Source organism: Mesoplodon bidens, assembly GCF_964165515.1.
Source record: "Mesoplodon bidens genome assembly, chromosome: 7".
NCBI classification, from domain to species: domain Eukaryota; kingdom Metazoa; phylum Chordata; class Mammalia; order Artiodactyla; family Ziphiidae; genus Mesoplodon; species Mesoplodon bidens.
The window spans coordinates 61,571,904-61,599,028 of NC_138164.1; the positions used below are offsets into that span (position 1 = coordinate 61,571,904).

Sequence of the window (27,125 nt, forward strand, 5' to 3'; positions counted from 1 at the left end):
CGGCTGCCCATGACTGGAGCTTCTAGTTACTACAAGTTCCGCGGCCCCGTGGCCACTTCCGCTGGTAACCTCGCGTCAGCCGGCCCCAACTACGGATCCCGATGGACTCCGCGCGGCACGTCACGCCGTCAGCTCCAGCCAATCGGCTTCGGACAAGTAGGAGGGGAGGGAGACGCAGAAGCAAGCAAGATGGCGGCGGCGGCTACTCAGGGAGGGAGAACTGGTGGTGGCGGAGGCAGTAGTGGGGCTGGCAGTGGTTCCAGCTGTGGGACAGGCAGTAGCCGCAGCGGCTTGCTGGACAAGGTGAGAAGTCGGTTCTTGGGGGCAGGCGAGGCCTGGGGACGCCCGGGAGGCGGCGAGCCCCCTTTCCCATCCTCGCCCCCCTTCTGCGGCTTCCCAGGGGGAGTTCTCGTCTGGCCCACCGTGGGAACCCTACGGGCGCTTGTAGCCAGCTCCCTACACACCTCAAACCCGGGCTCTCTCCTCTTTAGGACTTCTTTACTTCTCGGAAGTGTTCGGTCCTTAATGCCGGCCACTACAGCTTCTTAGGAATATTCGATTATTCTCACATTTCAGTGCGGCCATCGCTTTTCTTTGGTGGTGCTGGGGGCCACTGTTGAATGTGTCCATTTCACCGACAGGGAAATGTGAATCCTGACTGAATGAAAGCCGCTGTTCGAACTCAGTAGTCTCCAATCTCCCCATCACGACCGCCACGCTTGCGTGCTGCTACAGATTCCAGAGTGCTCGTGGCCTTTTGCTTCCTGAAGTTTCTAGGCGTTTTATCTCGATACCCCGAGAAGAAGTCAATACTTCGAGTATTGACTTCCCCTACGCGCTGACAGGAAGCCTTTAAGATTTATCTTTTTTCTCTCTCCTTCTTCACCCTCCCCCTTCCTTCCCTCCCCCCCTATACGCCTGCCACCAAGTGCCCTAGGTGAATTGAATTCATGAGCTTGCTGCCTGCTCAGGCTTACCTCTTCTCCCCCTCCACCCATCCAGTTGTGTTTTTTTGGTTTGTTTTTTTGTTTGTTTGTTTGTGTTAATGTCCTAACAACAAGGGCTTAACAGAAAAGAAAAAAAGAAAGATTCTTTTCCTGGGTTGGCCCTTCTTGCCCTTTGCATAGCATCTTGAGAGAAACAATTGCGTGTAGGTCTGGGTCCTAGTACTGGTTCTGCCTCTAATTAGCTGTGTGACCTTGAAATGTGCTTGTTCTCCCTGTGTTTTGTTTCCTCATCTGTAAAATGAGGGACTTAGCCTTAATGTACCCTAAGGTTCCTTCCAGTTCTCTCATTGTAGGGCCCTAAGCCAGTTTGAGAGAAATGTTAAGCATGGGGTCTTTAACATAGTAAATAGTCAGGATTGTTTACTTTAATTGAAAACAGCTTTCAGACTTCTCTGTGCTTAACACATGGTAGGTGCTTAAGAAATGAATACATGATCATATTGAGGGGTTTGGATCCAGATCTTTTTGCTTCTCTTTTTGGGTGTCATTGGTTTTGAATGACATGGTTGTCACACTCTTAACCCTTTTTAAGAGATAGGAACATGTTCTGGGAGTTGGGATGGTAAATCGCTCCAAGGTATGTGAAAGTGTTGAGAATTGATGGTCATTTTCATACACAGATCCTGCCTTCCTGCTGGGTGAACACCTCACAGCCTATGTTTATTCTGTCCCATTGAGTGCTCTTGCTCTTTGCTCCACTTGGATCATCACCAGCAAACATTAAGCATGGACAGTCTGCTAAGGCAGTGATTACTGAAAAGTGTATGGCATCAGTGCGTTTTGGAAGAACCTGCATTTGGGGGTCATAAGATTTGGGCTTTGACATAGATCTGTTAGTTTCAAACTGTATGAAGATTGGCAAGTCAGTTAACCTCACCAAGCTTCCCTTTCTTCACCTGAAATATTAGGGTTTTGGGGAGAATCAAATGAGATAATATACGTTAATGATCTCTGTAACCTATAGTATCTAATACAGAGGTGTGATGGCAGAGGAAAATAATCAAGAATCCTACTGTCAGAGAGTATTCAGTATAGCTGAGTATAGGACATGGGGTACCCAAAATATTAAACATAAAACTATTTGGTATTCACATGTGTACTTTTTACAGAAGTTAAAGTGAGAGAATGATCCCTGAGATCTAATTGATAAGGGGATGAGAGCCCTAGGGAAAGACCTCATGTTTGAGAGTGGAACTGGGACCTTATTTTGAGAGAGAGACAGAGACAGACGGCATACCAGTTAAGAATGTCCTTGAACAAAGGTACACGGTGCCTGATGTTTCTCAGTTACTGAGTTGACTGACTATTCTCTAAGACAGGGGTCCCCAACCCCCAGTTCCTGTTAGGAACCAGGCAGCACAGCAGGAGGTGAATGGGGTGCGAGCGAGCAAGGCTTCATCTGTCACTCCCCATCGCTCGCATTACTGCCTGAACCATCTCCGTCCACCCACGCCAGTCTGTGGAAGAATTGTCTTCCACGAAACTGGTCCCTGGTGCCAAAAAGGTTGGGCAGCGCTGCTCTAAGAGACCTGTAATGACAAATAGGTAGAATCAGATGAAGAAGGACATGGATTGCTTGAAGTAGAAGTAGGAAGGAAGCCTGTTGAAGGTTTGAGCCTAATATATAAAGTGGTTTTAGAAAAGTTATTCAAATAGCTCGGAGTGGTAGAAATTAGAAGTCTTCTAATAAGGTCTCATACCATACTAGTATATGGGGTTTAATATAAAAAGAAAGACAAGTTTGAGTTCTAGTGCAGCATGTTAAAAACTACATGGTCTTGGATAAGTTATGATATCACTGAACTTAAATTTCCTTATGTGCACATTATGGATGCCCATACATATGGTAGGCTTGTTGTAAATATTAAGTCATAATATTGGTAAATGTTCTTTGTACAGGGCTACAAAAATAGAATGATAAGGTGAGGAGAACCCTAACTTGAGTAGCAGAGATAGATAAAAGGCCTCAGAAAGGAGCATTTGGCAGAATTAACTAAGAAGTGAGGGGCCGAGGAGAGAGAAAATAAGTCGGGAGCTGTTTAGGTGCTTTTTCTTGGAGAACTTCATTTCAGCCTTACATTGAGTTGTTTCTCCTCTGAAGTCCCTGGCATTTATTGCACATGGGAATTAAGCTGTCGCTTAATATGACATACTGTTTTATATTGTTCTACCAATTTGTCCAGTTTCCCATGAGACGTTCTCTATGGTGATCAACACAGAATAAATACTTGGAGCATTGAATTTAGCAGAGAAAAAACTTCAGATCTGACACCCCAGTCTTCAGAAACTGCCTTAGAGGATGATGCCTCTGCTTGTTTGAAAACTTAGGGTACTGTGGAAGAGAAAATGGGGAAAAGATGTTACTCTCAGTGGAGCAGGAGTTGAATGAATAGAGAAGCTTTCGCTCTGTGGGAATGAGAGGCTGTTACCTTACAGTTTCTTTAATTTGATTTGTCTTGATTTTTTGGAGGGTTTTTATTTTATTTCTTGCAGCTTTGGTTTTACTTGCCATGAAGAAATGTAATAGAGAGATGCAAATATGCTTGTAGTTTTCCCTAAGCAGATGTGAGTTTCTGCTTCTATGAAACTGACTTTGAGAACAAAGCAATTTTAGTTTCCTGATCTTAAAGATAGGTATGCAAATATAACCTTCCAGCTTCCATCACAGAATAACTTAGATCACTGCGGTAAGTTATTTTTCCCAAAATACATCAAAGCATTTTGTTCTATGTAGCAGGCTATAAAAATTGTTAATTTGTTTTTGCTATTAAAATTGTCATGTGGCATTAAAGCATGCTTTCCAGAACTATATCCAAATTCTTTTAACCTCATAGTTGGATTTCTGTCTCCTGGTTGGATGTTTTTTTGGCTATTAAAATTGTTTTGGCTATTAAAATTGACATGTGGTATTAAACCATGCTTTCTAGAAGTTATATCCAGGCCCTTTTAACTTCATACGTGGATTTCTGTCTCCTGGCTGAACTGTCAACCTGATCTTAAAGTACCCCTTTTATACCTTAGTAGCTGAGAACATAGGTTCTGGAGCCAGGCTGGCTGGCTGGCTTTGAATCCTTGCTCTGCCACTTAACAGATATATGTTCTTGGGCAAGTTAATAAATCTCTTTGTATCTCAGTTTCCTCATCTGTAAAGTGGGGATAATAATAGTATTTACCTTAAAAAGTGGTTTCTGGCACATAGTAAGCACTCAGCAAAACATGTATAGCTGCCACTAACTAGCTTGTTACTCTGGATTTCAGCTTCCTTAGATAATATTTTTTATAACATATGAAGACTGTCTACATCAGACTCTCTTGGGGTTTTAGTTAAAAATACAGATTTCTGGACCTCATCCCAGACCTGAATCAGATTCTCTGGGGGTGGGGCCTGGACAGCTGCATGTTTTCACACATAGCTGTTTATTTATTTATTTCCTCTACATTTTAACAGTTACATCCAGGTTGAGAACTAAGGGGTTTTTTTCTTGTTTGGTTTTTAACTATTCTGCTTAATCAATAGTGATTTCTCAAAAATGTTTATAATGAAGAGACCTTGAAGTTCATGTGTTCAGCCTCCTCATTTTATAAACATGGACACAGTTGGAGAGGGGAAGATCAAGCAACTTGTCCAAGAGCACACAGCGGGTTAGTTACAATTCCAGAACCTAGCTTCCCAGCTCTTAATCCAGTACTCTTACCTTAATTAGTACATTGCCTCTCATACTGGAGCAGACCATGTGCTAGCTAATGTAGTAGTGGAAAGAGCATCTGTTTTGAGGTTGGAAGACCTAGGCTGAAGCCTTGGCTTTGTCACCCACCAACGTGTGTCCTTAGACAGGTCATATATACTCTTTTGCTCTCTTCGATGGGATCTTAGCTTGCCAGACTCGAACAGGGTAGTATGCCTGTACCCTAACCCAGCTCTGACAAAGAGGGTGAACAGTTTTATGGCAGTACTGTGATGTGTGTGTTTGTGTGTAAAGAAACAAGATGCAGGTTTTTAATACTGTTTTGCAAACTAAACTTTAAAAGCATCTCAAAACTCATTATTTTTGGCTTCATCAAAATTAAAAACCTTTTCGTGTCAAAGGACATTATCAAGAAAGTGGAGGGCTTCCCTGGTGGCGCGGTGGTTGAGAGTCCGCCTGCCGATGCAGGGGACACGGGTTTGTGCCCCGGTCCGGGAGGATCCCACATGCTGCAGAGCGGCTGGGCCCGTGAGCCTTGGCCGTTGAGCCTGCGCGTCCAGAGCCTGTGCTCCGCAACGGGAGAGGCCACAACAGTGAGAGGCCCGCGTACTGCAAAAAAAAAAAAAAAAAAAAAAAAAAAAAAAAGAAAGTGGAAAGACAGTCCACAGCATGAGAGAAAATGTTTGCAAATCATATATCTGGTAAGGGTCTAGTATCTAAACTATATAAAGAACCTTACAACTCGATAATAAAAAGACAAACCAGTTTTTAGAAGAATAAAGGGTGTCGGACTTCCCTAGTGGCGCCGTGTTTAAGAGTCCGCCTGCCAACGCAGGGGACATGGGTTCTATCCCTCCGGGAAAATCCAACATGACGCAGAGCAACTAGGTCCATGCGCCACAACTACCAAGCCTGCGCTCTAGAGCCCACGAGCCATGACTACTGAGCCCATGCACCACAACTACTGAAGCCTGCACTACTAGAGCCCATGCTCTGCAACAAGAGAAGCCACCGCCATTAGAAGCCCACACACCTCAACAAAGAGTAGCATCCATTCAGTGCAACTAGAGAAAGCCCGTGTGCAGCGACGAAGACCCAGTGCAGCCAAAAATAAATAAATAATTTTTAAAAAAACCTGTCATTGCTTCCCCAACATTGATTAAAAAAAGCAAAAAAAAGGATAAAGGATGTGAATAGACATCTCTCCATAGAAGATATACAGATGGCCAGCAAGCACATGAAAAGATGCTCAACACCATTAGTTATTAGAGAATGCAAATCAAAACCACGATGAGATACCAGTAGTATGGCTATAATAAAATAAGAAAAATAACCATTATTGGTGAAGATGTGGAGATATTGGAACCCTCCTACATTTCTGATGGAATGTAAAATGATGAAAGTTAAAAAGAGTTACCATATGACTCAGCATATCCCACTCCTAGTTATAAACTCAAGAGAATTGAAAATGTATGTCTACACAAAAACTTGTACACATGATCATAGCAGCATTATTCACAATAGCCAAAGGGTGGAAGCAACCCATAAAAGTGTGGTATATCCATGCAGTAGAACATTATTTGGCCATAAAAAGGAAGGAAATACACACGTTACAACATGGATGAACCTTGAAGATGTTAAAGTGAGAAAAGCCAGTCACAAAAGGCCACATATTATATGATTCCATAGATATGAAATGTCCAGAATAGATCCATGCAAACAGAAAGTAGATTAGTGGCTGCCAAGGCTGGGGGTGGGGTGGTAGTAATTGGAGTGACTGCTTATGGGAATAGGGTCTCTTCTGAAAATGTTCTGGAATTAGATGGTGATGATTGCACAACCTTGTGAGTATAATAAAAACCACTGAATTGTACATTTTAATTAATTTTTTAAATTAATTTATCTATTTTTGGCTGCATTGGGTCTTCGTTGCTGTGTGGGCTTTCTCTAGTTGCAGTGGGCGGGAGCTACTCTTTGTTGCAGCGTGCAGGCTTCTCATTGTGGTGGCTTCTCTTGTTGCAGAACACAGGCTCTAGGTGCGTGGGCTTCAGTAGTTGTGGTTCATGGGCTTAGTTGCTCCGTGGCATGTGGGATCTTCCCGGACCAGGGCTCGAACCTGTGTCCCCTGCATTGGCAGGCAGATTCCTAACCACTGTGTCACCAGGGAAGGCCAGAATCGTACGTTTTTAAGTGGTGAGTTTTATATGTGAATTAGATCTCAATTTTAAAAACATTCTTTTTATTTTTACAGGGTTTATGGAGTAACCTTTAAAGCTTCAAACTATTATTTTTTTTTAACTATTTACCGCTATATACACAGTGGTATCAAAGATTTTAACAACCTCTATCGGCCCAAGTCCCTTCTTTAGCTGTTGCCTGCACCACTTCTCTGTTCTGACCTCCATCTTGTCAAATCTCAGTAGTGGTTTTTCTTATTACCTGGCCTTAAGTATTTGACTCATCGATCACTTCTTTCTTGAAATATTATCTTTATGTGGCTTCTAGAACACCACTTGCCCTGGTTTTCCTCCTTCTCCACTTATCTATCTTTATTGTTGTTATTTTTTCTTCTGACTTGTAAATATCAGCGAGCCCCGGCCCTCTCCATGTACACTCATCCCAAAGAGATAAACAGTGTCATGGCTTAAATTCCATCTTTAAGTTGATGACTTCCACATTTATATTTACAACCTAGACCTCTCCTCTGAGCCCAGATTTATATGTCTAAATGCTTACTTGCCATCTCCACTTTGATATCTGTTAGGTATGTTAGACTTAAGTAGCCAGAGCCAGTCTACTTACCTCCAGTTACTCTGGTGTTGCCACTAATACTCATGCTCATAATTATTGTGTGGTCATTTCTAACTTCCAACTTAACTCCAGTGATAACTGCAGCCAATAATAAGCCACTATTAAGCAAGTAATTTTCTTTGCAGTATTTCTTGCCCATTTTTATAAAAAATAGATGGAAATTGAAGATTAAGTATGTTGCCAGGAGCTATAATATCTCTCTTTGAGATATCCTGGTATTTCTTAATTGGAATCTAAATTAGATGATAGTAAGCATTCTCAAGACAGACATCGTTTGCTCCCCAAATTGAACATTTTTTCCTTATTTTGAAGTTACTGCTTTCTGATCTTTTGCCACATGAGTGCATATGGGAGGTAGGGGTACGTATTTCCAACTCAAATAGTATCTCAGCTTCTGAGTCTGCCATCAGTTTTCATAATCTTATTTTGGTTTAGAAAATTCTGAAATCAATGTAACTGTAGAGCTTAAACATCTCAAACTTATCATATACAAATGGGTGTTTCTCCTTTTTCCTCCTCTGTTCCTTCTCTTGGAAAACAATATGACAGCTCAGAGAGTTATCTAAGCCCGAATTCTAGTAGAATGGTCATCTCTATCTTCTCTCTTTCATGTTTCTTGTAACTAGTCTGATGTTAAGTCCTGCCAATTCTACCTCATAAATAATCCTCTTTCATCCCCTTGCTGCTGCTCTAATTCAGGCCCTGCATCTAAATCAGGCCCCATCTGATGTGTTTATCTCCACTGTTACTCCCCTCCAGACCATCTGCTAGGTTGCCACTAAAAATGACTTTTTTAAAAAACATAAGTTTGATTGTGTTGTTCACCTGCTTAAAATATTCTCCACTGTTTGTTTCAGAATAAGGTCCCAAGTCCCCTAGCCTAGTAAATAAGGCCATCTAGGATATGCTCCCTCTGTGGTGTGCCTCATCTCCTACTACCTTCCCCCTTTGCGGCCTACATCCACTTTGTAAACTGAGAGAGACCAAAGAAGAGAGAAAAAAGGTTTATTAATTTTTCTTAGAGCCATGCTCAGTTCTTTTAAAATCAGAGCAGGGTCCTTCCATCGGCACAGCTCACTTCTGGTATCCTTCATCTCTTCAGTGTGAATTGAGGAATCCTTTTGAGTCTTACTACCCAGTTGTCAAGCTAAGGAACTTTATGAAGCAATCCACTGAGGTCTTTATCACAGCATAACTTTACTTCTGTTTTCACTGCTACTAAAATCTTTTTATTATTCAAATTTGCAGTGGAGAATAACTGAAGTGAGTCTTTATAATGTTCTATCAAAGCCATCAAATGCATAATTTTTGTGTATGGTTCGTCATCCAGGTCTGGCATCAGTGTGCTGGTTTGATAAAGTGTTTTATGTTGATAGTGGTAGAGAAGTAATTTCTTTAAGATAGGACTTTTTGAAGTATATTTTCAGTCAAATAGCAGTTGGTTTTAAATGGAGGAAAATGGAAAATTCCAAATATTTTGTATCCTGCAAGTTTTGTTGACATATTCAAGATTAAAATCTTTTTAAGATTTTTTTTGTTATTAACTATAACTTATTAGATAAGAATCAAGATACTTTATATGGCTGTCACTTCAGGGGTCTGTGTCCTTTTGTTTTTATGGCTAATAATTCCTTTCCTTATATTTTGTGGGAAGCAGTGTAGAATAATGAAAGAGCACAGGTTTTGAAATTATGAAAACTTGATTTAGTCCCAGCTTTACCACTTCCTAGCTTTCACCTTGGGCAAATTTCTTAAACCCGTAGTGTTATCTGTAAAAGGAGGATGCTAGTCAGTTTGGGCTGCTCTCACAAAAATACCATAGACTAGATAGCTTAAATGACCAAACTTTATTTCTCACAGTTTTGGAGGATGGGAGGTCTGAGATCAGGGTACCAGAATAGTTGGGTCTAGTGACAGCCCTCTTAACTGGTTACAGACAACTTTCTTGTATCCTCACATGGTTAAAATAGAGTAAAAGCAGGTTCTCTCATGTCTTTTTATCAGGGCACTAATCCCTTTCACGAAGGGTCTACCCTCATGACCTAATTACTTCCCAGAGACACCACCTCCTAATACTGTCACATTGTGGTTTAGGATTTCAATTTACAAATTTGAGTGGTGGGAGGAGGGTGGAGATGATGGACAGGGGCTGGAATAGTAAACCAAGAAAAGAGTAAGGCATGGTATCTAAGAAAAGTGGGATTAGCCCAAGAGGAGGTTAAGGGAACTCCCCGGGTCATAGTAAAGGGAGATTCCAGGATAACAGTTAATACAGCGGGACTGGAAAGAAATCCACCTAGATTGAAGCAGTCCAGAAGGCTCCAAGAGAGATTTCTCCAGGAAGATGAAATTCACAGAATGCTGAATATGATTGCAAATATTGAAAGGAGAGTTAAACAATTGAGGGAGAATTTGAGAATATATTGGTGAGAAATACGTTGTATGATTAAAAACAGCAACAAAAACAGTAGTAGCTCCAAGAAAATCAAAAAGCTACGCAGGAAAGAAAAAGTAATCCTAATATACATGACTCATCTGTGAATAGCATTTATGGTCATATTGTAAACTCCAAATAATGGTCTAGCAAAAACTAAGGTATAAGACCAAATCAATATTGATCTACTATAACTATATCAAAAAGATGGTGAGGGAGGAGCAGGAAAAATAAATGCGAAAGTGGCAGGGGATGAAGTGGTTAAATCTCATCTTTCATGGTGAAAAGTCAATAGATTTAATGCTGAGAACTGAAAATAATAATATAAACTTTTTTTTTCCCCCCAGAGATGTGGATACCCAAAAATCAGCCAAAGGAGTTGAAATTAGTGCCTGTCTCTGGAGAGTGGAAAATGACAATAGAAAGAGTCTTAAGGGGAGGGGAAGCAGGACTGCTATTTTTTTTTAATAACTTACAGAACTCTTTAAACCATGTATATATATGTATGATGTTGGTGCACATAATAACTAAGTAAGTCAATACTTGTGATTGTTGATTGTGCTCAATATACACATATCTATAATACACAGGAGGGAATGAGGGGAAGAGGAATTGTGTGCAGAGTTACCACATCCTTACAAAAGGAAGGTAATTTGCACTTAGGGTTGAGGAAGAGAAGAGTGAGAAGAATATAGTTTTTAAAATACCCTGAATAGCAATAGAGAGTACATGACCAGTATCGTACATTTTAGTTGATGGGCAGTTTTTGAGAATGATGGAAAATGTCCATTTTCCTGCCTTTTTTCCAGATGTGTCTCTGTACTACAGCAGAGATGCTATTTGCTTTGATATAAGCTAAGGTTTTTCATTTACACAGAATGGATGATGCTCCTATCTCTTCAGAAATCAATTATAAACTTTCTTGTTTATGTAATTCACTGGAAATGTTCCTGTTCCACTTACTGAAGATCCTTCTAGGTACCAGTGGAGTTAGAGCTGAGACTATTTTAGCACATGTTGTAATGGCTTCTTCTGTGTTTTATCCCCCAATATTTCCAAGAAGTTATCCTCTAAATTGTAGAGGCAAGTTTCTTTTCTGTGATGCACTGCAGGTAGTGATGGGTGGCTGGGTTTCTCTGAGAGCATAATTTTTTTTTTTTGGAACGAGCCAAAAAAATTTTAATGACTGATTCACAAATAATTCAAATTCTGATATGGATTCTGGCTATACAAGTTCTTTCTTTTGCTTGCTATTGTCAAAATGGCATTTACTAAACTAAGTGTAAGCGAGCTGTTTAGCTAGATAGCCTGTGAATTTCTTCTTGGTTCAATTTGTATTTTTAAAATTAAGTGTCATGTTTGATTTGTAGGCTGGCAGGCTATGAGAATCATCATTACAACATGCTTCCACTAGTAATTTTCTCAAAGAAAATTCTTGTTTTTACGAGACACAAAGGGGAAAGGCCTTGATTGAGTTTTAATCACTTGAGGTATGACTGTTTTAGTTCATGTTTTTTCCCCCAGCAAACTTCACAGAATAGTTTTTCTTTTTTGTGTAATAGTATATAGAATCACAAACTTAAGTTTGATTAATTATATTTCTACACTCCTTTAAAATCTTCTCACGTTTTACAGATGTTTGTTCCATCTTTATTTCTCGTATGCAGCATCTCTGAACTTGTTCTCAGTCAGAACAAAGTCATGTACCTAACTGGTGATAGGACTTAGTTCAAAATGTTCTTTCCAACAGACTACACTGGATTTGCTGTTTTCCTACAGTTAAGACATGCTGATAAAATATAAAAGTTGTTAGCAGACAAAAATATGTTAAAGGAGACCTTTGTCATTTTGTTAGCATCCGAAAGTTCATGGATGTATATTGTCTGGGTTTTATGGTCACAGAATGAAAGGATGAACAAGTGCAGTTCCTTTCTATTCCCACAGTAAAATGGGGATGGGATATTTGAGTTCACACTATAGTCTCTTCAGCCTATGTAAGTGTTCTGGTTTGGGCCTTGTACATTTGACTTTCTAGCATGGAGACTGGCAACATCATACGAGTACCACCTGATTCTAGTGACCTCCTTCAACTTCATTTTCAAGTGTTTTGTCTTTTAGCTGTCCAACATCAGAAGAGAGAATAAATGTTATATATACTTGAGAATGCTCTTAAGGAAGTAGTTCATTTTACTTTTAGTAAGATGCCATATCTCTTAACGCACAACTTATCTGTTTGTTTTACAGTGGAAGATTGATGATAAGCCTGTAAAAATTGACAAATGGGATGGATCAGCTGTGAAAAACTCTTTGGATGATTCTGCCAAAAAGGTACTTTCTTTGGGGGTGGGGAGCGGGGAGTCTGTTAGTATGTATACAGCTGATGGCACATCTCTTGCAGGGTTTTTTCCTTCTATGACTTAGAATGACTTTAGTTTTCAGTGTTAGGAATTGAGCCAGAAAGCATTTTCTAAAATCCTTACAGTGTATATAGGGGAACAGGTGTTAAAATATAATCGTTAGTTACCTCAGATTTCTCTTCAGAATCTCTAATTTTTGAATTCCAGAAAGCTGGTAATCTATCATTTTTGAGGTTAATTAGCCAAGAGGCAAGAGGGTTGAGGGAATATAGGACATTCAGCCATGATGGGTCATCTCTGTATTTTAAAAGGGAAAAGAAAAGTTTAGCTTCATTCTAGGGAGATGAGGATTAGAAAAGAAAAAATGTATGAGAAGTTGATGAACTTTTTCTCTGGGATCTTTGTAAACAGGTTGAATCTTTTTTTTGTTCGGAGTGTCAAAATTCTGATTGGAGATAACAACTTGGTCATTTATATGATTAACATAACTTTCATCATTGAAATTAAGAATAAAAGCAGATACAAAGAGGGAGGTATTCCTATTAGCTTGCTTACTTCTTCTTCTCACTAGGTACTTCTGGAAAAGTACAAGTATGTGGAGAATTTTGGTCTAATTGACGGTCGCCTCACCATCTGTACCATCTCCTGTTTCTTCGCCATAGTGGCTTTGATTTGGGATTATATGCACCCCTTTCCAGAGTCCAAACCTGTTTTGGCTTTGTGCGTTATATCATATCCTTTAAGCTCAGGTTTGTTTTCTACTGACAGTTTGTTAAAATCTCTACTGATACTCTTCTCTGCTCCTTACAAAAAACAAACTTTCATCTTGGGGCCTGCTCATGTTACTATTTAACATTATGAAATGTGAGCATCTGTAAATTTATGTCATAATTATCATTGATATTTTAGATTCAATACAGTTATTTTATCTTTAATTCTGTTTAGTTATTAATGTAGAGGTTATAATCCAAGTGTGAGCACCTAATAGGAAAATACATAGGAATAGTGAGACCCAGCTCTTCTCATTTCTAGCCTAGAACTTAACCCATTAGACCAGGTTGCTTCAAGCCACTCATGCCAGGGTATAGGTATACCTCACTTTATTGCACTTTGCTTTATTGTGCTTCATAGATAGTGCATTATTTTTTTTACAAATTGAAGGTTTGTGGCAACCCTGTGTGTTGAGCAAGTCTGTTGGCGTCATTTTTCCAACAGCATTTGCTCATTTTGTATCTCTGTCACATTTTGGTAATTCTCACAATGTTTCAAACTTTTTCATGATCATTATATTTGTTATGGTGATCTGTGATCAGTGATCATTGATTTTACTATTGTAATTGTTTTTTGAGGCACCACAAACCACACCCATGTAAGACAGCTAACATTTTAATTGATAAATGTTGTGTGTGTTCTGACTGCTCCAGACCAGTCATCTCTCCATCTGTCCCTCCTCTGGGCCTTCCCTATTCCCTGAGACACAGCAGTATTGAAATTAGGCCAGTTAATAACCCTTCAGTGGCTTCTAAGAGTTTAAGTGAAAGGAAGAGTTACATGTCTCTCACTTTAAACCAAAAGCTTAGATATGATTAAGCTTAGTGAGGAAGGTGTGTTGAAAGCCAATATAGGCCAAAAGCTAGGACTCTTGTGCCAGTTACCCAAGTTGTGAATGCAAAGCAAAAGTTCTTGAAGGAAATTGAAAGTGCTACTCCAGTGAACACATGAATGATAAGAAAATGAAACAGCCTTAATCCTGATAAGGAGAAAGTTTTAGTGGTCTGAATAGAAGATCAAGCCAGCTACAAGATTCCCTTAAGCCAAGGCCTAGTCCAGAATAAGGTGCTATCTCTCTTCAATACCAAGAAGGGTGAGAGAGGTGAGGAAGCTGCAGAAGAAAAGTTTGAAGCTAACATGGGGTGGCTCATGAGGTTTAAGGGAAGAAGGCATCTCCATAACATAGAAGTACAAGGTGAAACAGCAAGTGCTGATGTAGAAGCTGCAGCAAGTTATCCAGAAGATCTAACTAAGATAATTAATGAAGGTGCCTATATATACTAAACAACAGATTTTCAATGTAGGTGAAACAGCCTTATATTGAATGAAGGTGCCTCCTAGGACTTTCATAGCTAGAGAGAAGCTTCAAAGGACAGGCTGACTCACTTGTTAGAGGCTAATGCGGCTGGTGACTTTAAATTGAAGTCCTTGCTCATTTACTATTCTGAAAGTCCTGGGGCCCTTAAGAATTATGTCGTATCTTCTCTGCCTGTGCTCTATAAATGGAACAACAAAGTCTGGGCGACAGCACACCTGGATGACAGCACATCTGCTTACAACATAGTTTACTGAATATTTTAAGTCCACTGCTGAGATCTACTACTCAGAAAAAAAGATTCCTTTCAAGATATTACTACTCATTGACAATGCAATTGGTCATCCAAGAGCTCTGATGGAGATGTACACCAAGATTAATGTTGTTTTCATGCCTGCTACATGACATCCATTTTGCAGCCCATGGATCAAGGAGTAATTTCAACTTCAGGTTTTATTATTTAAGAAATACATTTTGTAATGCTGTAGCTGCCATAAATAGTGATTCCTCTGATGGATCTGGGCAAAGTAAATTGAAACCTTCTGGAAAGGATTCACAATTCTAGATGCCATTAAGAACACTTGTGACTTATGGGAAACAGACAAAATATCAGACGTTAACAGGAGTTTGGAAGAAGTTGATTCCATCCCTCATGGATGACTTTGAGGGGTTCATTACTTCAGTGGAAGAAGACACTGCAGTTGTGGAAACAGCAAGAGAATTGGAATTGGAAATGGAGCCTGAAGGTGTGACTGAATTGCTGCAATCTCATGATCAAACTTTGACAGATGAGGAGATGCTTCTTGTGGATGAGTAAAGAAAGTAGTTTCTTGAGCTGGAATCTACTTCTGGTGAAGATGTGAAGATTTCTGAAATGACAACAAAAGATTAAGAATATTACATTAGGGCTTCCCTGGTGGCGCAGTGGTTGAGAGTCCGCCTGCCGATGCAGGGGACACAGGTTCGTGCCCCGGTCCAGGAAGATCCCACATGCCTGTGCCCGTGAGCCATGGCCACTGAGCCTGCGCGTCTGGAGCCTGTGCTCCGCAACGGGAGAGGCCACAACAGTGAGAGGCCCGCGTACCGCAAAAAAAAAAAAGAATATTACATTAACTTAGTTGATAAAGCAGCAGGGTTTGAGAGAAGATTGATTCTAATTTTGAAAGAAGTTCTGAGGGTGAAGTGCTATGAAATAGCACTGCATGCTACAGAGGAGTTGTTCATGAGAGGCAGAGTCAATGAATGCAGCAAACTTCATTGTCTTATTTTAAGAAACTGCCACGGCCACCCCAGTGCTCAGCAACCACCACCGTGCTCAGTCAGCAGCCATCTGAACATTGAGGCAGGACCCTCCACCAGTAAGAAGATTACTACTCGCTGAAGGCTCAGATGACGGTTAGCATTTTTTAGCAATAATGTCTTTTTTAATTAAGGTGTGTACATTGTTTTTTGTAGACATAATGCTACTACACACTTAATAGACTACAGTGTATGTAAACATAACTTTCATATGCCTTGGGAAACAAAATTTGTGTGATTCAGTTTATTTTGACACTCCTTTATTGTGGTGGTCTGGAACCAAACCCGCAATGTCTCCAAGGTATACCTGTTTTAGGAAAGGATCAGATTTTGGAGGTTCAGATCTGTGTCAGGTTTCCTTGAAGCTGAGGGGCTAGACTGGGAGTTACTGAGCATGAGGTATAGGTGTGGCTTGTGTAACAGCTAGAGAACCTGGGTTTGAAATTTCAAGTTGTTTTTGTGATAATTACTTTTTGGAGACTGTTTGAATGCTGCTTATAAATATGAGTAATACACACTCAGAATTATTATAAAGTTCAAATGAGAGATTTTATACTATATTTAGAATATAAAGTTAAATAGGTTGATAGTTTTCTTGTGGTCCCCACTCCCTCCTCCCCAAGTCAATCTATACATACTGAACTTTTCTTTTTAACTTAAAAAATATATTGAATGTCTTTCCATATTAGTATATATAGGACTACCTCATTCTAAATAGCCACCTCGTGCTATTGCATGTCTGCTGTGTACTGATATGTACTAGTTGTTGAAAACAGATCATTTTGGTAGGCAGTTTGCTTTTCATAACAATCTTAGAACCACCTGAAATATTTCTAAAAATTCCACTTTGGGGATTTTTCTTCAGAGGCAGTTAGAAAGCCATTGAATAAAGCGGGTCCTGATCAAAAGTGGTATTATCCAAATTGATCTCAGATTATAGTCACAGAATTTGCACCTTGACTGCTTACAGTATCAGATAAATCATACCAGTATGAACTTTTTCACCATTAAGTCAGTTCAAAAGAATATGCCATAGGTTCTACAGACAGTTCTCAAAAGAGTTCCAAAGATGTTTGAACAATGACAGCAACCTTATTATAATTATATGGCCTCCCAAGAGAACGGCCTTGACAGAATTTCATTTGTTTGATTATATTTGTTTAAAACAAAACACGATCTTGCCATTTTTATAATCATGTCGTTTTTATATGTAATAATAGTACCATTATAAATGTCTTCTGTGTGGTGTACACTAAAAATGTATATACCATCAGTAAATCTCATGACAATTCTAAAAAGTCAGTTTTATCCCCATTTTAGAGGTGACAGTATTAAGCCTTAGGATAAGGAGTAATTTGTCAAGGTTACATTGGTTAAAAGCCAGAGTTCAAATCTAGGACCACTTTACTCCAAAGCTCATACACTTTGTACTATACTTTCCTGCCTGTCCCTTTCATAAAATTTAAATGACACATGTACACAAAGCTCTTATGCCAGTTTCTGGCACACAGGCACTCAAGTATGATAGTTAATACTGTCAAAAACTGAGTATAATAATAAGCCTACATGTATGGAGGAAGTAATTGTCCTTATAGTAAACTAAATTGTGGTGGTCACCCAGCTAGCTCATTTGGTAGAGCATGAGACTCTTATAGTAAACTAATTTGAAGTCAGTTTTCCTCTTTTAATGACCCTTGAAATTGGTTGAGTGTGGTCAAGTCCACTGTGATTATTAGTTTTGTATTGTATGGAGAAATAAGCACAAGTCTTGACAAACTAGGTAATAGAGGATCTCTTTATATATGTTGGCCTTGAACAGAAAAGATGAGAGCCGATTTATGCCCTGTACCTTTTTCCTTTCTTGTTTTTTGAGATGTTCTTTGCAGAACTAACCAGAGAGAGCCTTGCTTCTCTTGCATAAACATAAGGATGAAAATGAAATAGTTAAATTTTCAGTGTTTTTACAGCAAGACAAAACTGTCTTCTTTAGGACTATCATGAAAGTTTTTGTAGCCCTTGCTTGTCAGTTTGTGTTATTTCTCTTTTGTGTGTATGTTTGTGTATTTTCCCCTTAACTTTATCTGAACCTATTTTGTGATGATGGGGATCCTGACCATTTATACCTCATATAAGGAGAAGAGCATCTTTCTCGTGGCCCACAGGAAAGATCCCACAGGGATGGATCCTGATGATATTTGGCAGCTGTCGTCCAGTCTCAAAAGGTATGACTATCCTCGCAGATTCTTAAATCCTGATGTTGGGTTTTCTCTGGGTGTTAGTCATTATCAACAGACTATTGTATGCCTACTCTCTGCAGATCATAGTACTAGTCATATAAAATGAAGAAAGGATTGTGAACTAGAAGGTTTTCCTTGGTATTGCACTTCTGAGATTCCATTATCACAGAAGTGCTCTTGAGGATAAATTGTGGGAGAAAGTACGTTGGTGGAAGAATAAAGAGTGATTTTCTTTTTCCTTGTGGCCAATAAACTGAGCCAATTAGAGAGCAGAATTATAAACTATATATATATAACTGTAAAGGCCAAAGGTATGAAGTCAGTTGTCTTTGAAGAACCCCATTAGCTTCTATGTCTTCTGTGATCCTGACTGCAGTCTGTGCAATCAGGAATCTCTGAAACAATGCACTGGGCAACTCAGAGAAGCACAATTCAGTCAGCAATGGGTGTAACTTTGTGCAGCTGACACCTCAGGTCTTTCTAGGTATCTAGAACTGGGTTCAAATTCCAGCTTGTCTCTTTCTAGCTGTGTGACTTTTGGTATATCAGGTAAACTATTTGAGCTTTAATAGAGTAAAAAATGACTTGTACAGTTTTTGTGAGGATGCCAACTGGTATATATAGTTGACTCTTGAACAACAGGGGTTTGAACTGTGTGGGTCCACTTATACATGGGCTTTTTTTTTCCAATAGTAAATACTGAAGTACTGCATAATCCATGGTGGGTTGAATCTGCAGATTCAGAACTGTGGATACAGAGGAACCATCTATATGGAGGAGTGACTATGAATTACATACACATGGATATTCAACTGCGCAGAGCATCAGCACCCCTAATACCCTCTAACACCCTCCCCCCGCCCCCATAGTGTTCAAGGGTCAACTGTATACCAAGCATTATGAGAGATGGCATCTGTTGAGCATTTACTATATACTAGGTATTGTGCCAACTGCACTGTCTCATTTAAACCTTAGAACAACCCATTTTAAAGATAAGAACCCAGGTCCAAAGGGTTTAATGAATGATTCCAGGGTTATAGAGCCCCAAAGTGAATTTAGCCCACATCTGAACTCATGCTTTCAGTCACTATCCTAAAAACACATGGTATAGTTCCTAGCACATAGTAGGCTCTCAAGTTTTAAGTACAGTTACTCACATATATGAAGGTAAATATAGCATCAACACCAAACAGCCTCTCATTACCAGCTTTTGGAGATATCTGTAAGGAGGAGCAGACCTTCATCCTGATGTTGCATCTGAGTTCTTATCTCCTGGCAGGACTCATAGCTGCCATTTTGGTCTCAGCTGTCATAGATCTGAACCCTGTGCCAAGCCCCTAAAGCAGAGTTTCAGAATTATAGACCCTAGCAACATCTTGATTTCATTATTTACATTCTGACTTAAGTATTTTTTAAGCAGCTTTATGGAAATACAGTTCCCATATCATAGTTCACCAATTTAAAGTAGTTCAGTGGTTTCTAGTGTTTCTAAAGATGTTTACAACCATCACCACAGTCAACTTTTATTTATTTATTTATTTATTTATTTATTTATTTTTTGGCTGTGTTGGGTCTTCGTTGCTGTGCACAGGCTTTTTCTAGTTGCAGAGAGCAGGGGCTACCCTACATTGCGGTGCGCAGGCTTCTCACTGAGGTGGCTTCTCTTGTTGCAGAGCACGGGCTCTAGGCAAGTGGGCTCAGTAGTTGTGGCTCGCAGGCTGAGTAGTTGTGGCTTGCGGGCTCTAGAGCACAGGCTCAGTAATTGTGGCGCCCAGGCTTAGTTGCTCTGCAGCACGTAGGATCTTCCTGGACCAGGGCTCAAACCTGTGGCCCCTGCATTGGCAGGTGGATTCTTAACCAGTGCGCCATTAGGGAAGTCCCCCACAGTCAACTTTAGAGCATTTTTATCCTCTCCAAAAGAAACTCTGTACCCTTTAACAATCATCTCCCTATCCCCTCATTCTCCCAACCTGAAGTAACCACTAGTCTACTCTGTACATTTCCCTGTTCCGTTTATTTCATATGAATGGAATCACGTGTAATATGTGATCTTTTGTAACTGGCTTCTTTCACTTAGCATAATGTTTTCAAGGTTCAGCCATGTTATCAATATTTCATTCCTTTTTATGCCAAATAATATTCCACTGCATGGATATACCACATTTTGTTTATCCGTTTATTAGTTGAGGGACCTTTGAGTCATTTCCACCTTTTGGCCTTTAAGAATAATGCTGCTGTGAACATTCATGTACAAGTTTTTGTGTGGACAAATTCTCATATAATATACCTAGGAGAGGAATTGCTGGATCATATGGTAACTTTTTAATTGCTTGAGAAACTGCCAGATTGTTTTCCAAAACAACTGCACCATTTTACAATTTTACTAGCAGTATATGAGGGTTCTGATTTTTTTCACATTCACCGCTGACTTTTACCAACTGCCACATTGTTGGTGCCTGTGGAAAGGAAGTATGCCACCTCTGTTCCTTCTTGTTGTAGTGAAATACAGGCTCACTCCTCTTTCCTTAGAGATGGCTCCTGGCTCATTGGCACTCTCTTTAACATAGCTCCTTTCAGAAGGCTTGATTGATGATTTCAGTATCCAAGTAGATGATTATTCCAGTACTCTGGCCTCTTAGTTTTACTTCCTCTCCTCTGATTATCTTGTTTTCTGCCATGTCTTAAATACTTATTTCCCTGGACATACCCTAGATCTTGCTATTACTGATAACTAATTATCTTCAATAATTTCATTTTTAAGTACCGCACTCTTTGACCATTGCTTTATATTTTTCTAGTTTATCTCCTTCTTGTTCTCTTGTCCCAACAGTTCTTCAGCCCCAGTGGCATCCATAATCCATTGAGCCTACCACCTTTTCCCTGGTCCTCTTCTCTCCATTGTCTCACTTCCTCCTTACCTAGCTTAGATTCCGTGGCATTTCTGTAGTGCAGTTACTCTCTCACTGTCCTAGAGGATCTTTCATACCTTCTTCTCTATCCTCAAACCTCTTGCCCTCCTCCCCCATTTCACTCTCAGCTTCTTTTGTTTCTAGGAAGATAGCAGCAATCAGAATTCTCCCATCATTATCCACTCACAGTGCTCATCATACTCTACCTTCTTTCTCAGTTCCTATCTGAAGCCTCCTCTCCATTTGTCCACTAGATTCTATCCCTTCGCATTTACTTGATGTTTCCCTCTCTGCTTGGTTATTCTTTCTGGCATACAAATATGTTGTAATTTCTCCCACCTGAAAAAGTTGTTTTTCTTTTCACATATTCTCCTCACATGGTCTTCTCATTTCTCTGCTCCCCTTTTTTCTTCTCCCATCATCTCTTGGATTTGCTTATCTTCACTTCTCTTTCCTCATCGTATTTGACCTGTCAGCAGCATTTGAACAGTGGATCACTCTCTCCTTGTTAAAAAAATTTTGTTTTAAACTAGGCTTGTAGGATACCGTAATCTTCTAATTTTCTTCTTACCTTAGTGTCTCTGTTCCTTAGAGTTCTCTGTGATTCTTCATTATCCCCTGTCTCTGAATTTGAAATGCCACTAGTGCTCGTTCCTAGCATTTCTTCTCTATCTATATTCACTTACTATGTGTAATCTTATCCAGACTTTCAGGACTTTAAATACCATCTATAATGATGAAGATGTCTAAATCTGTATTTTCATCCTAGACCTTCTCCGAACTCCAGCTATGTCCCAGCTTTCTGTTTGACATTGGATCCTAATAAGCATCTCAAAATTAACATATCCAAAACCTAACTCTGCTATCCCTTACCTAAACCTGCTTTTCCCCATCTAAATAGATGGCAGCTCCATCCCTCTAGTTACTCAGGCCAGAACTCTGGAATAATTTTGACTCCTTTATCTCAATCCTTTGAATAGGTTGTCAGCAAATTCTGTCAGCTCTACCTTCTAATTATATTCATTCTAACCACTTACTATCTCCACTGTGGCCATCATCTCTCAATTAGGTTACTGTAATAATGTCCTAATGGACCTCTGCAGCTGCTCTCCCTGCCCCCAGTCTCTTTCCAGTACAGTGGGCAGAATGATCCTGTTAAAAGGATCAGGCAGATCAGCTCAATCCTCAGCGCAAAATCCTCTCACATAGAGAAAGACTGAAATCCTAAGCATAGCTAGAAGTCCATGCTTATCTATTCTCTGCAGCCCCACACCCACGGACACACACTCCGCATCTCCTGTGGCTTTTATCCTCTCCCTCTCCATTCTGTTTGCATTGGCCTCCTTTCTGTTCTTCAGACGTTCTGGGCACGTGCTTGCCTCAGGGCCTTTGCATTTACTGTGTCCTCTGCCTGGAATATTCTTTTTCCAGAGAGCTTGTTCTCTTACCTCTTTAGGCTCTCCTCAAACATCTGCTTAGTGAAGACTTTCCATATTTAAAAGAATATCATAATTTTTATTTTATTTTTCCCTCACACAGCAAAATAAAAGTCTCAAAAGACAGATTTGTCTGTTGTGTTCACTGATGTATATCCTTAGCATCCAAAACTGCCTGACATATATGGTTGGTCCTGAATAAATGTTGAATTAATGAGTAACTTTTTAAAAATGCATTAGATCGTGTCCTGCCACCAGAGCCATGGAACTGGGCTCAGAAGTCCAAAAATTACTGTGATATCAGTTAGCAGCAGTTGATCAGAGCTTGAGAAAATTTTTTGAGGTGTTGAAAATATTCAAGGACCTTTACTCCTAGCTATCTAGGTTGGAAGTAACTGGCTAGACAACAATTTATTGAGCTATGATTTTTTTGAGCACTGGTTAATGATTGGCACTGTTATAACCATAACAGTGATCCTGAAAAATAGGTGGTGCTTTTCCTGTTTTAAACATGCAGAAAAAAGCAGAGGCTCAAGCCTCTGCTTGCTCTAAAGATAATACCAGCCTGACAGTCCACCAAATATGCCCTAATTAAATGGAGACAGAAACAGGTGGAGTTGCGGGGAGAAATGTCAGCCTGCCAGGGGTTGATGTTATAAACCCTCTTGAATGAGTAGAGGTAGTAAAAGCCTTCAAGATACCTTAAGGTGTAGCTAAGGGATCTCTGGAGTTCATGTAGTAAAATATATCCCTGGCCTGGGATCAGGGTAGAACCTGGAGCTAGATTGATTACAGGGAACAAGGACTGAGCAGCCTGGAATTGGGGAACATCTGTGAAAACAAGGGTTCTTCATTTATCAATAAAAATTTGATTGCCCAACAAACTCCAAGCTAAGAATAGAAAATAAGACAAAATCCTTGCCCTCAAGAATCCCTGAGACAGGGACTTCCCTGGTGGTCCAGTGGTTAAGACTCCGTGTTCCCGATGTAGGGGGTACAGGTTCGATCCCCCCTGGTCAGGGAAGATCTTGCATGCTGCATGGTGCAGCCAAAAAATTAGAAAAATAAATTTCACAAGTGATACGTGAAAACTAAAAAAATAAAATCCCTGAGACTAGTGAAGAACAAAAATACGTAATTATCATTTCAATAGGTAATTTCACTGACAGCGTAGGAGCCTGTCATTAGACCTAGCAGATGATAGGCACTGAGTATTTGGGTTGACTATTAATTGACGGTGCATGGATGACAAAGGCAAGACATCTAACCCAGTTTGGGAAGGTTTTCCCAGAAAAGTTCATGCCCAAGTATGAACTTAACAAATGGGAACGTTTGTTATAGACAGATTAGTCTCACTAATCAGGTGAGACTGGAGAAAAGTGTCTACTAGGAATACTCTTCTAGCATAACAACGAAGCAAAGGCCAGCAGTGAGAGAAGATGGTCTGTGTGGTTTAACAATCTATGACAAGGTAAAGGAGGCACACAGTAATTAAATCAGGGAAGACATGGCAACGCCTATGAACCAGAATTTCTATCCTGAAGGTGCCCTGGAATTTTTTTTTTTTTCTGGAAAGGATAATGCTGTATGTTCCCTATATCACTGGTAGCCAGCTCAGCCCTATTTTTCAAAAACACTTGGTGCTCTGTTGTTACTGGCTGAATGTCTGTGTTTGGTTTTTGATTTGTTATCTTTGCTTAGGTTTGATGACAAATACACTCTAAAGCTGACCTTCATCAGTGGAAGAACAAAGCAGCAACGGGAAGCCGAGTTCACCAAATCCATTGCTAAGTTTTTTGACCACAGCGGGACCCTGGTCATGGATGCATATGAGCCTGAGATATCCAGGCTTCATGACAGTCTTGCCACAGAAAGAAAAATAAAATAGCCACTTCTAAAAGCAGCCATCTTTTGGCTGGATTATGCTGAATTGAGGGGTGAGGGAGAAAGAAACAGAGAACTTAATATGGATAAAGTAAGAAATGTAAAAAATGTCCATTTTGTCTTGAAATTTTAGTTCATTCTGTATAAATAGAATTTTCTAGCTCAGATATGAGAAGTTGTAGCTCTGATATCTAGCTGTAGCCTCTTTGGTCTGCTGATTGCATTGTTTTGATTTGCTTTTCTGGAAAAGCATTTTTGCTAAAAACCGTACAGACTTCCTCCTTCATACCTAGCAGTACTTTATATAGTATAGCTTTGTGCCATGCAGCATTTGAAGGCTCAGTTTTTTAAATTGTTAACCTGTTGCTGACTTTATTGTGTTAATTCCCACTTCAACAGCCGTTTCCCTTAATTCAGGATACAACTTCTTGTGTAAGACAGTTTTCCTTCACACACCATTTTTGTGGGTGTGTATATATCTGACTTGGGGAGAATTGGGGAAAAAAAACCCACAGCTTTTTAATTTGTTTAAAAGAGACTTTCTGCCTGTTACATTTTGTGCTCTTAACCAATTAAAGAAGCCAATGGCATTTTTAGTTTTATTTTGTCTATGTTTTCCACTAGTGTATCCCTGTTGATTTGTTTGTGCCCTTTATCAACTGCCATTTTCTAAAATTTTTTTCAATAAAAGGAAAGAAGATGTGAAAAAATGGAGTCATAGTCTCGATGGAAGGAACAGAGCAGCACATGTTAGCAGTCTTACTGCTATAGGTTGTTTTTGTTTCTAGGCTGTTTCACTGGTCAGAGGCCCTTGAGAACCTGTAGGTGAAGAACTGCTAGCTTTCCAGTGATAACAGTAGTGACACTCAGTACTTACTTTGTGCCAGGTAGTGTTCCAGGTCCTTTACATGTATTAACTCGCTAGTGCTCACAACTGTCCCAAGAAAGTAGGTACTGATATTATCTCCATTTTATAGATGAGGAAACAGAGGCACAAAAATTGAATAATTTGTCACATGGCTAACGTTAGAGCTGGGATTTGAACCTGTTGTGTCTGGCTCCAGAGTTGTGAGCAGCACCATTTCTAGTATTTTCCCACTATGGTCAGAGAAGAACTGGGCAGTTGCCCAGATCCTGTGACCTATAGGAATATTGTCCCTCTAGTCTTACATAAATATAATTCCAGCTGAGCCTGGTACCTAAAACTATAATCAGCTTATAAGAAATCCCAGTTATCACATTTTCCTCTTTGACTTGGGAACATTGCCCTATTTAGCACCATGCAGTAGGGAACTGTAGAACATCACTAGACAGGGAGTTGAAGCCTTGGATTCTATACTCTGTTTCCATATACCTTGGGTAGGCCGTGTAATTCTTTGAGCTTCTAGTTTCCTCTCCCCCTCCCCCCCGCCCCCAGGTGAAAATTCTATTCTGTCAGCTACTTGAAGCTTTTGAAAGTATAATCAGATAATCATATTCTTACAGTGAAGAAAGTACTGTTAGACACAGGGGTCCCAAAGCTCATGGATATAGACGGAATAACCCTCTCCATGGTGACTCCTTGGAATTCTTTCACATCAGTTATATCGTTTTCTTTACATATATAAACATGTATTTTATATTTTTTTTACAAAAATTGAATTACGTTGAAATATGTTCTGTTTTTTTTAACTTAATATTTCTTAGGTACGTTCCCTGTCAGTATACATAAGTCAAATGCATTTTTAATAGCTGCATTCCATAGTACTAATGGTTTTAATTTAACTATTTCCATATTAATTGATGTGTTTTTCTTCTAGTTTTTCACTATCCTAAGGAAGGATTCAATAGAAGAGGGGGAATAGAAGAGGTCCTCAAGTGAGAGACAGAGACCTGAGTTTTCCGCTTTACTCTAATTTGTGACCTTGGGCAAATCTCATTTCTTCTCTAGCACTAAGTGTCTGAACCTGTCAAAGAGGTTTTAGATGATGTATATCTTGGGATTTATGAAGGCTCTTACCCCCTAGAAATGCCTACATATAAAACATTTCTGATTACAAAGAATATGAATGCTATAATCCCTTAAATCTGCCCATAAACCCCACTTTGATCTTTCTTAGGCTGCATGGCTATCTTAAGGTTTCTCCCTGATCAGTTGAGGCAGTATCCATTTGATAAAGAAAGAAGTGGGTTAGTAGCCCAGCCATGCGGTCATCCTGTGTGCACCCCAGCCCACCCACCTGCCCAATTGTGATATTCTAGGATAGTTTCCTATAGTTTCAAGTGATAGTTTATCACTTGAACAGGCTCAAGCCTCAGCATGGGTGCAATTTGTGAGGCTGAAGAGCACCTCTAGCCGGCTTTTGACACGTGCATCAACTGAGTGGTCACTCCAGCCAGTTTTGAATGCCGCTGGGCTGTTTACTCTCTTTAGTAGGTCTGTAGCACCCCTTCCACCAGGAAACTGACATTCATCACATTTTCCTCTTGACTCTCAACTCCTCACACCTGCGGAGGAAGAACTTCGGTCTTCCAAGTATTTAAGACTGCTGAGGAGAGTGGGGAAAGACAGCTGTGTTCTTCATTATTTGTAAATTTGAGCTCCTAATGTTTATTTGACAATTGGTGCTGTATGTATTTTTAGAAACAATCTTTTTGCTTCAGAACAACCTTAGGGAATGGAAGAAAATGCAAAAGGTCCTTTGAATACACACAAGTTGTATTTTTCTCTGGGTCCAAGTTCCCACTCAATTTAGAGCTTTCTCTCACCAACTCTCTGTCATATTACCACTCCTGGCTAGACACCCCTTCCCAAACCTTGTCTCCCTGATGGAAGTTACCTGGGGAAACTGCTAATACCACAATATCTTTTGTAAAATATCCTGTCCCCACTGACAGGCTCTAATGTTATTAAATAGAATATTCTTAACAATCCAGCCTGAAAGCACATGTGCTCAGGTGTCTCCTCTGATATCCACAATTATTCAAGAATAATTGATG

The 27,125-nt window shown here is 39.8% G+C and overlaps 1 protein-coding gene across 1 annotated transcript; it reads left to right on the forward strand.

Moving 5' to 3' along the window:
- The first annotated feature begins 156 nt into the window (after positions 1-156).
- SPCS2 (signal peptidase complex subunit 2) lies at positions 157-24,748 on the forward strand. The gene is made up of 5 exons (XM_081241317.1): positions 157-303; positions 12,183-12,266; positions 12,867-13,026; positions 17,767-17,902; positions 23,964-24,748. The coding sequence occupies exons 1-5, from the start codon at positions 190-192 to the stop codon at positions 24,148-24,150; spliced, it is 681 nt and encodes a 226-aa protein (XP_081097443.1). The 5' UTR covers positions 157-189; the 3' UTR covers positions 24,151-24,748.
- The last annotated feature ends 2,377 nt before the right edge of the window (positions 24,749-27,125 follow it).